Source organism: Ascaphus truei, chromosome 7 (genome assembly GCF_040206685.1).
Source record: "Ascaphus truei isolate aAscTru1 chromosome 7, aAscTru1.hap1, whole genome shotgun sequence".
Classification (NCBI taxonomy): Eukaryota; Metazoa; Chordata; class Amphibia; order Anura; family Ascaphidae; genus Ascaphus; species Ascaphus truei.
This window is the reverse complement of record NC_134489.1, coordinates 57,107,765-57,121,027: the sequence shown is the minus strand read 5'-3', so window position 1 is coordinate 57,121,027 and position 13,263 is coordinate 57,107,765. Positions and strand designations below refer to the sequence as shown.

Genomic DNA, 13,263 nt, shown 5'->3' with positions numbered 1-13,263 from the left:
CAATGTGCCGTGTCACCCTGGTGCCGCGGATCCTGCATCACCCAAAGAGTTAAAACAATGGTCGTCCTCAGATTCTTTCCGTGAATAATGTCGGGAAATAAATCAATCAAATGTAGGAAAAATAGAAAAATGAGGGGGCTTAGAGAGTCAAAATGTGCCATTAATTCATCCATTTAACCTTGGCGACCTTGTTAGGAATACCAGGTTTCCATGGAACAGAGGTTGAAAACCACAGAGTTGGTTAGCTGCGGTGTCCGAAATGTACTCTGTACATGTTCTTCATGCAAGTGTTTCTTAAAAGAAATGATACACAAGAGGCACTTAATCATTCCCAGGCCAAACACATTCTACCGTTTATTACACATATTACATTCTTAAATAAAAATGCGTCACATAACATTTTTGCATAGATATCTTACAATATACCAATTTAAAAAAGAATTATGAAACAGACCAGTAACAAAAATAAATTTTTTTTTCTTCATTAATAATTTTGTAACATTAACATACCACCATTATATAATACAAATAATATTTTATTTAAATCTTAAGACTTTGTACAGCAAAAAAAAAAACTCGACAAAGTAATATATTTATATATAAAAAAGCCTAAAAAAATTAAAAAAGTAACAAAAAAAAAACAAAACAAAAACACAAAACAAAAACCATAAAGGGAGAACGGAGAGCTATAAATTGGGTATTTCTAGGATATAGCAGAAATACCATAAAGGCCTGAGAGAATATAATTGAGGATCTCTCCACAAGCACTTGTTCGACACGCCTGGCCAAAAATTTAAATTAAAACAAACAAACAAAAAAAATCCTCAAATTATAGTGCAAAATTAAATTTCCTTCAAGCTATGTTTTTTTTTTTTTTTTCCTGTTTGAGAAGCATTCAGAATTTTCCCCAAGAGTATTTTTCTATATCATTAGGAAAAATACTTTTAAAATGTGCAGTCCGGATTAGACACAGATATTGGGATTGTAGTGAAAAGAAAGCACCCAGGGAAAAATCTATGAAACTGTGCTAAGCCATAAGGCATCTTATAACCCATTCATCTAAATGGACCATAATATGATCTATGGGTTAGCAATCTTTAGTAAATATGGTCCTGTCTTTAAGTTCTCATTCTAGCCAAACATCTTGACTAATACATTTGCATACCATTGGATGCTTGATCAACAATGCTAGATGCCAACTGTATTTCACAGGGGATGCTGCCACTTGTACATGCTTAGTGAAAAGGACTTGTTCAAAGTCCTACTCGCTTTATTGGCTGCTTTGTTGCAGTTTGTGATACCTTTTAGCAAACCAACAAGAGAACTCCTTATAGACGTAGTTGTACACAAGTTCTGGAGACGTCTCAGGTCTTTTCTTCACATGTACTGCATGAAAAAGAGACGCGAGAACGCTGGTCTATAAGAATAGTGGTTTTCAGCCTTTAAAGAACTGCAGAACAGTTGAAGAATAAATTGTGTCTCAGTAAAATCCTTTCAAATGCTGTTGTGATTTTGTGAAACCTTCGCCCACTATCCTATGTACGCACAAATACTAACAGCTTTCTATGGTATTAATAATTTAGAACATTACAGTATAGCAGATGCCAACCTCCAGGGAATGAAATCAATGGAATCGGGGGTTCAAATGACATTTTAATGGAAAAGTACTGACTTTGTTAGTAAGTGAGACTCTACTGAAGTCTATACCTCTAATGCTACAAAATCAGTGACCGTTGACAGGTTTAACATTTAAAGCAGCAGTCCCGCACAGGAGGATATCAGGAGCTAAAGTGCTTCCTTTTTCAAACCGTGCACCCTCCAGTTCTTAGATACTAAGTTTGCTGCCGGTTTACTTTCTGGTAATTTTAACGATGGCACCCACAGTCACACCACAGGAAGCTGCAACAGGAGCCGTTGCAGGTCCTTGTTAGCCAACTGGACCTGGAAATTTGGTGGCCCTTTTTATTTCCCAAATTGGAGCTGAAACACCGGCAACTATAATTGTAAGTATCATGGGAACTGGGTTCAACGGAGTTAAAAATAACGCAGTTCAGCATGGAGGATCCCCCCCTCTGGTTCAAAGGTAATTCTTAAAAGAATAAAAAATATTTTAAAAAAACTAGTGGCGACAAAAAAAATGTTGGGCCTTGAAAATCATTAGCAAAATCCCACAGAACTCCAAGGGTCCACAGATCACAGGATGAAAACCACTGCATTAAATGGTATCAGAAACTGCAACTAACCCACTCACAAAACAGTAGCTGTTACCCCAATATCAGGCAGACAGATGAATAGAAAGTAATAACAGCGCGTATAACATTTTTGTTTCCCCCCCCCCAAAAAAAGCTTTTTGTTAAAAAATTAAATAATAATTCTGAATGTTGCCCAACTTTTATTATTTTTGTAACTTTTTTTTAAAACTTTTTGCGCACACAAAAATAGGCCTGAAAGAGGAGTGTTAAAAAGGAAATTGGCTGAACCCCAAGTGCCACAGGGAAGAGCAATACATTGCATTGCTCGGCCTTCTGGTATTGTAGGGGGAAGGAAAAAAGCTTCAGGCTTCTACATTTTCTAGCTAGACAACTCCACTCATGGGGTTGATAATAAGGCAGCAGAATTACCCCCTACTCACTGAATATCTGCTTACCAAGAATTACCAATAGAGGAATAAACAAAGAACACAATCATTCTTCTCTTTCATTCAACGGAGGGAAGCAGAAGGTGTCCGACTTCTCAACCTCTGTGGTCTCAATACAAGATTGAAAAAGTGCAACATTTATGGAATACTACACTAGGCTTGATCGTAAAGTGATCATTTTCAGGATTACACTTGAGATGGGGGGGGGGGGGTAAGGGTCCTTGAGGCCCAGCAAGCAATGAGTGAAACCTTAATACATTGACAATCTTCCCCATAACCGAGCTCATGAAAAGAGAACCAACTGGAAAGTGAGCTGTGAGAAACCCGTGGGAACATGTTAACCGACTACTTGGTTTGCTGTTTGCTAGATACCATCTGCTCCTCAACACAATGGCTGTGGATATTTTCAAAAACATGGGTTTTCATTGGGAGTGAAAAGCCTGATAGGGTCTTCTGACGCCATCCCCTCTGATAAGTGTACATGAGCAGAAGATATGCACAAAGCATTTACTATGATGCTTCAGTTTTACAGCTTCCTAACTGAGCTCAACACTAGGTAGCATACACACGTATGGCAATTACTACAGTGAAATATGTTGACAAAACGTTATCATTGAAATGGATAGCCCACAAGCAATATTCAGTGGTTAATGCTAAGCTTCCGCTAATAGAAACCTATCAAAACTTGGGAGAGCATTCCTTGGCCAGAAAAAAGAATCAAGAGTCTGTAATGTATTGCAATGATAATCTTTAAAGAAAGACTGAGGAGTAATTAATGTTGGATAGGCCACTTATGTACCCTTGTGTCTGAGTCAGAAGAAGGGGGTGGAAGTAGTAGAAACATTGTCATAGCCTCACACAAGATAAATATTGGGGTGTGTTGCCGACTACTAAGCCATCTTATACTGAGGGATTCCTCTCAAAGTGCTGTGTTCACCAAAGTATTGATTGTTGTCTGTCAGCTCAAACAAATTAAGATCATGGGTCTAATAAAGATTGTGTGTGAGGTAACTAATCCAATATTGCTATGAGTAAACGTGAGGAGATTTTACGTGTGTACTTTTCTGATCGTTGGCAAACTACATATACTGTAGCAGGAGAGGATGACTGCTGAATTTCTCAGGACTGCCTTTGGCACGCATTAATACTGCAAGTTTAACTGCAGTCACAAGGATTAAAGCAACAAGACAGGCTAAGGATAGATAGTTGCCAGCAATTTTGACTACACTAATTTGACCTCATGGTGCTGGTCAATTTTGCTTGTGTTAAAGTCCCTTCGCTGCCAGAACAATGTGTCGACAGTGAAGGGGTGTAAATTATCATACAACACTAAATCACTAGCAGGTTGCCTGTGTGCTTTGAGTTCTAATAAGTTTGTTGTTTCACCATATATGAGGCTACAAACTAGTTGCCAAATGTGAGGTTCCTTAATATTGATCAATATCTTTGTATTCAAATGGCTCTCATCCTTCGAGCAGGTATAGCTCAAGTTTAGCTGCTTGCCTTCACTTAACAAGAGTATGCTTCTCAAAAAATGATGGTGTGTGGACGTTCTCTTAAAACCGATGCCACAAAGGACAGATGTGCATTAGATATCCTACGTCTCATAAGACATTTTCCCATGAATACAATATCACATTAACAGTGGCAGATTGCTACAAATGAATGGAGCAACTAATGAATGGAGCAACTAAGAGACCAGATATTAAAAACTGAGATATAGTGGAGCTCATGTAACACAATTATGTGCCCATCATTCTTTTCAGACCAATTCCCCCCTTAGAATAAAGCAATTCACGTTGCGTGATGTGGTTTAGATGCTGGCACAGTCCAAAGTGCCTGAATGCATTTAGACAATGGCCTTATGTGTATAGTTCACGCATATCATTGTACACTACATATGATTAGAGCTCAGCAATAAAAGGAAGTGTGAGCTTAGAGGGCTATGACCCATTATGCAATTGAGTAGGAGTAAATAATATCAATGAAGTTTTGTAGTCCATTGGGGGAGACTAGCTAGTCATTCCACATATATCTTGTTCAGCTGCTGCTAAAGTATTTGAGTAGTAGAGGTAAACAAAAGCTGATATGTATAGTTCATATCTGCATATGGTCACTAGACCAACTCTGCCCAGGTTAGTCTTACAGAAATGGTGTCTCTAGGACAGTGTGGCAGTGACTGCATCATATCAGTGATGACCTCCCTAGGGAAAGGAGGCCTCTTTAGCAACTAAAGGGGTTACTGTTGCATATGGTGTGTGATTAAATAATTATTGAAAAGCAGTTAACTGGTTTCAAGACAAGAAGTTGAACCAAGCACAAGACGGAACGTAGGCTGTGAGGGGTTAATACATACTAAACTATTAGACTAATTGAACTGATCCAGCGGGTTCAGAGTTATGTTAGTAATGGAATTATGTTCACCAAAACAGCATTGATAATATGGTGTCTTCATAAAAGATGCAAAAGAAGTGGTAATTTAACCAGGTCGTGCAGGATGTTTAAATTTTCTTCTGCAAAGTACGATTAAATGAATTCAGTAATAATGCATGGATGATCTACCAATTTTAAATCTTCAAGACTATTGTGTCAAAACCCAGAATCTTAAAATAAGGATGCTAGCTTGAGTGAGGCAACATATATGGCAAAAGGACATACTACAAGTGATGGTGAGATCAAATGCTATCAAATGCTAGGTGTTTTTCAAGTGTTGGTGGTGTGTGTCTATTTATTGACCAAAGCACTGAACAAATAGTAGTCATTGCTCCTAAAGGGACATCATCTTATCCACTTATTAATGGGCAACAGGAATTGCAATAATAAAGTAATGAAACTTTACGGTCCATCAGTACACACTTCCGATGGTTTATAGCTGTGGTGTCGAACCGTTTTTCTAATGTCACAATGAGCTATGGCTGGGTCAAATGGTGTGCAATCCAGAGCTATTACCATTTTGAAAATATGTTCTGTGAAGTTACAAAGGGAATAGGGTCAATCATCAGTAATCTAGAATCTTCCACTTGAAGAATTCAAGGTAACACAAAAAATGAATGGCTCCCCTGCATGACAATGACCTATCCCGATGCCCACTCCTAATGATCGAACAGAGGAATCAATTGTCTTGTTGGGGCAAGTTCCATACAAAATAAACTTTGCATATCTGGTATAGTTTAGGAGCTACTTTAGGGTTGATTTTCTCTAAGTAGATGAGCTCTGGGGAGTTGAAGTCTATAGCGATAGTAAGAATTATTGTACAATGCAGCATGTCCATTTCCCCTCCTGCCACTTTAACCACTTTGGTAATTAAAAAGGTCTACAATTGAAGTCGCTCTTGTACCAAAGGGGTTAAACTCACAACAAATGTCGTTATATATTCCTTATACCTTCCACCATTGTGAGTTTAAGGTTACTCCACATACCAATGGTTAGATGTTCCATGGTTTTAATCACCCGATTAAAAACCCATCAGAATGGCCATAAAATTAAAAAATATATATTTATATTCATATGCAGAAGCAGAGGACTACAAGGATTGTCGACAAGCAGTGCTTCAGGTATTTTTAAGTACGTTTTTCTTTGAAATCTTTGGAATCAAACTTTTTTTTTTTCCTCCTTCACTGTTCATAAGATTCTTCAGAACACGCAAAATAGTCTTATGTTTTGGTCTCGGATCATATAAATCATCCCACCCTTTTCCAACCACAATTAAATAATGAGAGGTCAAAAACATCAGTCAAGAAAAGGACATTTCCCATCACCAAGTAAGTTCCACATCTCAATTATAAAGGGAAATTGAAAACCTTTTCATTACAGACGGCAAAAGGGTGAAACTTCAAGTGCCAAGGCTGCTCTTTCATTTACTGATCTATCCCTTCTGTTTTACGTCCCAAACATATTTAAGGTGATTTTTTTGTTAATTTTTTTCTTGTTTTTTTATTATTATAGATTTTTTTTTTGTTTTCATTTTTTATCTTTTTTCATTGAAATTTTTTTTTGTTTAACAGTCAAGGAGTCGAAACAAGTTAAAAAGAGGCCAGCCGGCTGGGGGTGAAAGAGCTGCATTCAATCTGGACACAGCAGGACCAAATGTGCAATTTTACTAGTTGCTTAGGGGTGGTCCCAGAATATACAAAATATACAACCTATCCCCTACACCCACTTACTTGCATTGACCCCTTTATATGGTCCAATAGGCAGTCTTTGGAACAAAGACTAGTGAATATTGATGCAAGTTCTATGTACATGGATATTGTGTTAATCAGAATGGATCTAGACTATTTTGAAGTAATCCTAGCAAGCTCCTTTGCCGTAGGGACATGTTTAGGTTCTTCTATGACCCCTCATGTTACCAACATTAAGTCATAATGAACCTACTGCTTGAAATATCTACAGTATCTCGGTGGAACAAAAACATCAATGAACTAGATAAATGCCAACATTATGTTTACCTTTCATATCCTCTTAATTGTTTTAAAAATGTCCTATTAATGACCTTGGTGTACAAGGAAGCGTCTGCTTTTTGACCATTAAAAGATCAATCCTACAAATTCAACTTACTTTAAGGTGTCCTCCAATATCCAATGTTGTATGGATTCATATATTTGGCTTTTTTGTTGTTGTTGTTGTTAGACACGCAAATAAAATATTTAGTACAAAAATGCAGCTGCTCTGGAAAATAACATCAAGTTTCTAACTAGTTATATTGTTAGGGCTAAACGTCAATGATCAAGCACAAAGTTTGGAAAGTTCGTGGGAAAAGGCTTAGAGCCCATGATACAAGTGTAAATTGCTGGTCCAATCCAAGCTAAAAGTGTCCAGATGAAGAATGAAGAGTTCAACCAGATAATCGGCTGTGGAGAGAATGTAACTGAACAAAGCTTCTCAATGAGCTTCTCAAATTGTCATCCTAAAAAAAAACAGAACCAAAAAATATCAGTGACAAAATAAGGTCTTCAACCTTTGGAAGTGCGCACACTGGTGGTAAGGATGCTCTGGTTTCAATAAACAAGGTCCCATGTCAGCCAGTGATAGCGGCTTTTAGAAGTCCTTAGTGCATATGGTGTGCTACAGCCAACAGAAGTCAAAAACAAATAAATAAGGGTGGGAAATATTCTATGAATGTTCGTCCATCCATGAGTTCTACTGAAACATAGACCAAACAATTGCAGAAATAGTTTCATTTTTTTGTGACTCCACAGTTTAGTGCCAGTAAGGCCTATGGCATTGAGTTAAAAAGGATCTTAAAAGCTCCATGACGAGGCAAAACCACAACGAACCAAACACCTACCAGGATCCTGATAGAATTAGGAGTCTTCTTGATTAGGAGTCTTCAGGTACAAAGATGAACCAAGAAGCTCATGAACTGAGATTTGGTTTCCTAGTTCGAAATCCGTCTTTTGTTTTTCTCTTAAATCAATTTTAAAAGAAAACATTAGTGCTACAACAATGCAACTTTAAGGTGTTTTTTTCTGCAGCTCCTGATTTGCATTAAAGTGAGTTCTACAGAGCTCCTTACGACTGTTGTCAGCTTGCAGGGAAGTCTTATTCTCTTGGTTTCCATGGTAATGTGTAAGCGCCCAGTATGCAACTGTTCATGATTTCACAGACCCTTAACCACTCGCTCTCCATCCATCCGTGCCTTTCTCAACCAGGCTGGGTGTAAGGCATAACGGACAGACTGATGTATCTTGTATACGCGAGAGTGTGACAGTGCGTGGACGTTTGATATGGGTTTTGTGTACAAAGTTTTACATGTGGCAATGTTCTCTTCCTCCTGCAAGGTAATGGGCAGAACCGCGAGTGTCCAATTCAACTCCTGGCCTTCCCAAGACTGAACAGCCATCTCTGTTCCTAAAATGTCCTTAGATATGTCTCTTCATGTGCAGGGCAAGGTGATCAGACCTAGAAAAACACCTAAAATGAAGCAGAAGTATAAGAGAGAGTTAATAAAAGCATACTCTAGTGAAGTCTTTTTTTGTATCCATCCATTATTGATGTTTATAATAACTGAGCATGCATTTTAAAGTTGAACATTATGAAATTCCACTTAATGCAACACACCCCCTTCTTTGACCTTACCTGAACCAGGGAGCTAAGCAGAGCATACCCATCTCAGTCTTAACTCCCAGAGTGCCCTTGCACACAGCACCTTTGTCAGGACAAGGCAAAATCAACGTTACAAGGTCTTGGTGTTAGCAGTCCTGAATGGCCACTTGCTTGCATAAAAGAGAACTGATTTTGGGTGCTATAACTGGCATGTAGCATAACAATATAAATCTGTAATCCTAATTCATACCAACCAACTCAAGGTCAGCAGTGTGATAACAATCCACTCCAGATTTTACTCTCTATACTAACAGACCAGCAAGTGGGAATACAAAACCAGAACCGGGACATTATCACACTGTTGACCAGGAGTTAGTTGGCGGGATTTTAGTTTTTATAGACAGTGAAAAGGTAAAGGTGGAACTGCCCCCCCCTCCCCTCCTTCCCCATAGAGTGGACTCCTATAACTCCTAGTTTAGCAACTATTTGTCTCCCCTCCTACTACTATTTCCATGGGTATGGGTCCGAGTCAATGAAATAAGAGGTTGTCTCATGTCAATATAATGTCCCCTTATTTACTCATATTATTTCCCTGAAAAATTACAAGTTGGGTTAACAGGTAAGGTCTCCTACAGTACCATCTTCTGCAAAAACCCAGTTTGTTAGAAAACGCAATGCTAATTGTAATGCTCTTGCCTCTTGATAATGAACTTGCTACTCAGATATTTCTCCTTGGTATAGTACAGGGGTTTCCAACTCCAGTCCTCAAAAAACCCCAACAGGCCAGGTTTGAATGATATCCCTGCTACAGCACGGGTGGTTCAGTCAAAATGACTGAGCCACCTGTGCTGAAGCAGGGATAGCCTTAAAACCTGACCTGTTGGGGGTTCTTGAGGACTAAAGTTGAGCATTCCTGGCATAGAACATTAAAATGAAAGCAGCCTCAGCAAAAAGACTTGACCAAGTGGTGCTAGAGAGATTTCTTTTAGTTTGCTTAACCCTGTGGCTTGGCAATAAACACCAGAGCCATGCTGCATAGTAGTTGGTCCCAGTTAGTTATTTTAAGGCTGGAAGAGAGTATCAATAACTCACTCGATCGAGACACGAAAGGCATCACTGACTCTCACCAATACAGTAACTGTAAGATGCATTAGATAATGTGTATAGCATAGTTTTTGTTGGTACTCTCGGAGTACTCATTTTTAAAGGGGATCCCAACAAAACTGCTGCTATGCAGAATGGGGTGGGAGGGGGGGGGGGGGGGAAAGGGCAGTAAGTAAAAGTAAGCGGCTGTATTTCTGAGGCTGTAACTTCTGCACTGTCAGAGGAGAGTTCCAAAAGCACAATATCTATTCCAGATTCACATTGTACAGTAAATAAAAGTACCACTTGCAGTTTATTTGCATGTCTCAGTTTCCCATTATGGGGAAAGACAGGGTTGCAGACCTGCCTGAGACATGGTACTTTTATTTACTGACACTGTACGGTGGAGGCTTTTTGTCACTTTTCTTTTTACTCAACATAACTGTTTTTAATGTCTGGTTAGCTTCACATCGCAAAGCCAGTATAACCAGCCTCACACTGATGAGACCCAACAGGTCAAAACAGCTGTCTGTGAGTAGGTTTACAGGCCAAGCACTTCTTTAACCCAGGCTGTGCTGAAAAGCGGTGTAATATGACACACATAAGGTTATAGGGGTCCATGTTAAAAAGGATAAGGAGTATAAGGCTAGGCCCCGTGACCTGTGTGAGACGCCAATGTGCTCACAAGTGATCTTTTTATTTGCAAAGCACAATACGAAACACTCGGATTTATTTATTTTTATGGAGGTTTAAAAATTGCAGTCACGACAACAAGTAACAAAAAAATCCTGGGTTTATTTAATTTGAGCAGTACTCGCATGTCCTAAACTTGCTATGAAGGCTTTTAGGACCATTTCACGGCTACCATATTGCAGTGAAACATGTTGAAGTCTTTTCTGCCTGCAAAATGGTTACAGACTATAGCACAACTCACCATCAGCATATCCTCAAACTGTACCTATTTAGCACATACTGTACCTATTCAATGCTGCTGTGACTTTGTGCCAGTGATTCAAGCTTGCAATCTTCAGCGAATTAAGTATCTGGGAGATTGATGACAGCTCTGATAATGATTAGCTGGTTAGGCACAACTTAACACCACTTCTATTGTTTGTATATTTAGGCATATACAAAAAAAACACACATTTTATTGGTAATAAGATCTATGCACATAGTAATTTGCATGTGTTATAGAGGCTGCTTGGGAAGTATCCCTTGCTTGGAAGCTCCTCAGTCCTGCACTGGTGTAGATACCTCGTACCTACAGTATTTTCATGATGCAAATGTTGGGAAGGCCTGGATCAGTTGCACATTTTGCTCTACAGTTGTGAACGGTGCCCGAATCAGTTATCGTATTCTTCTGCAAACCATAACATGGATCTGCCTTCCAGACCAGCTTCTAAACCCCCAGGAATGTTTCATTATTTAACTTTGCTCTCTCTCTCTCCCCCCCCCCCCCCCTGTGCCTTCTGCTTCTCTCTCTGTTTTCTGAACCATCTGTTGTGGATCCATTAGCCTGAGAGCTCCTGTATCCCCTTAATGTTCTTCCTGAAAGACTTCAAATTTTTCAGGCACTGCTACAAGACACTTGGCTTTTTCCCCCCCATTCTCTAAACGAATGCACAGACTTCATTAGGATGTCAATTAACAGGGCGCTGACTTTACTGTCAATTAGGCATTGCTGAGAATGTTTGTGCAGGGAATTGCAATGCGGCCATTATAAAAATCTAATAAAACTAGTTACAGATATATATATATATATATATATATAAAAAATCAAAAACGAATAGACAATGCTGTTCTGTGGCTAACGAAATGCTTTTATTTGTGCGAGCTTTCGAGATACACTGATCTCTTCTTCCGGCGGTGTTACAACGGATAAAGCAAGAGAGGTTTTTACTTAAAAACAGTGCATCTTGGAATGTACCGCACTCAAATGAAGTTAAAGGACTTACTGAAAAAACAGGCACAACTAGACAGTGATACCACACACATATCTATATATATTCCTGTGGAGGGTTTTTGTCACTTTTTTTACTCACCATAACTTAACTCAGTCTTATATATATATATATATATAGATATATATCCCCCCTTAACTATATGCAATGATGGGCCATTCTATAAACAATGCATCTTTACTAGCTCTCTGTGCAGATTAAGCAGGACTGGTGGAGCACAAGCAGAGCTATAAGTCATTTACCAAGGCTCAATGGACACAAGAGAGACTGATCCATCTATAAGATATGTGGGTATTATGGTTTTGTTTATCCAGCTGTCAGCATGGAATGCTGTGCGCTTTAAACTCTCCTGCTCTTATAGCTAACCAGGGCAGCTCAGAGACATATCTCAGAGAGCCGTCATGTTCTGCTGATCGTTACTATCTCCTCTATAAAAAGGAGACACATTTCAAATGGAGTCAAATTTGGAAACAGTACAACCTCTGTATGTGCTCATAAATTATTGTTTGATATTAAACATATAATGTGGAAGTTCTAAGTTAATATATAGCGCATGCATATATCTAGTAATAGTATAGTCATTTTATCAAATCCGCCTGTCTATTTAACAGTTTTATCTTTATATTGATCTACCTATCTCTCTATACACGCATATTGTTGTCAGGTATTAGATGAATAAAAAATATGTCTTTTGTGCACACATACACCCACCGAACATAATCGAGCGGTGGCTATATCTGTAACAGCCGCAAGCATTTTTAGATAGACATTTTTGATAACACTGCAATAATCAGAAACATTAGATTGTTGGCTAGTTTCCATTCCACATAAATGGAACTTTAAATGTTTTCACATTACTGTGGAAGTGATAAGCTGGCCTGTATATTAGCAGGGTAATTCTATCTCTCTCTGTAAACATTCGGGATCCGATATGCAGACCTGTATATATCAATCATTGCTCAAGAGATGAGCAGGGTCTCTTGCAGGAGCAAAGTAACATCACCATCACCCCTTTCTAACTGCAGGAGAAGACAAGGAATCAAAGTGGGGGAGAGGGGAGGATTCACTAAGCCGCATGCGGAGCATTGCACTGGGATCTGGCGTTAACTGCTTCAAGTCAAACGCCGTTAATGCTGGGTCGGGGTTCGATACCCCGCATCGGCGCTTAGTAAATCCAGGCAATAGTGTTGTAGCGGGGGGATATGTGGGTATAAAAGGTATTACATGACTATGACAGCCTTCCCCTTTAACCTCTTCAGTGCTGGACAGGGAAAAGCAACACGTGGTGGTGAAAGTAGGATCGATCTGGGCTCATGATAACAGTATGCGTAATACGGTTAGACTATGTGGCTGTGTTTTTATTTCCAAACAAAAGTATTTTTAAATTATTTTTTTAGTACTTATCCTGGCTGGGTTTGTAAGTCTGAAGTCTGGTATGGGTTTTACTGCCCTTCTCTCTTCCATACCCTGTGCCATTATCCCAACTGGTGTTCAGACACGGGGAGAGCATCAATACATCTGATTATCTTTATTTTT

At 38.9% G+C, this 13,263-nt stretch overlaps 1 protein-coding gene across 1 annotated transcript in view; it reads right to left on the bottom strand.

The window, feature by feature from the left end:
• Window positions 1-321: 321 nt before the first annotated feature.
• KLF7 (KLF transcription factor 7) overlaps window positions 322-13,263 on the bottom strand; it is a 120,833-nt gene continuing 107,891 nt past the window's right edge. The window contains exon 4 of the mRNA XM_075608523.1: window positions 322-8,551. Coding sequence (XP_075464638.1) covers window positions 8,500-8,551 — 52 coding nt within the window. The 3' untranslated portion in view covers window positions 322-8,499. The remainder of the gene's footprint in view (window positions 8,552-13,263) is intronic.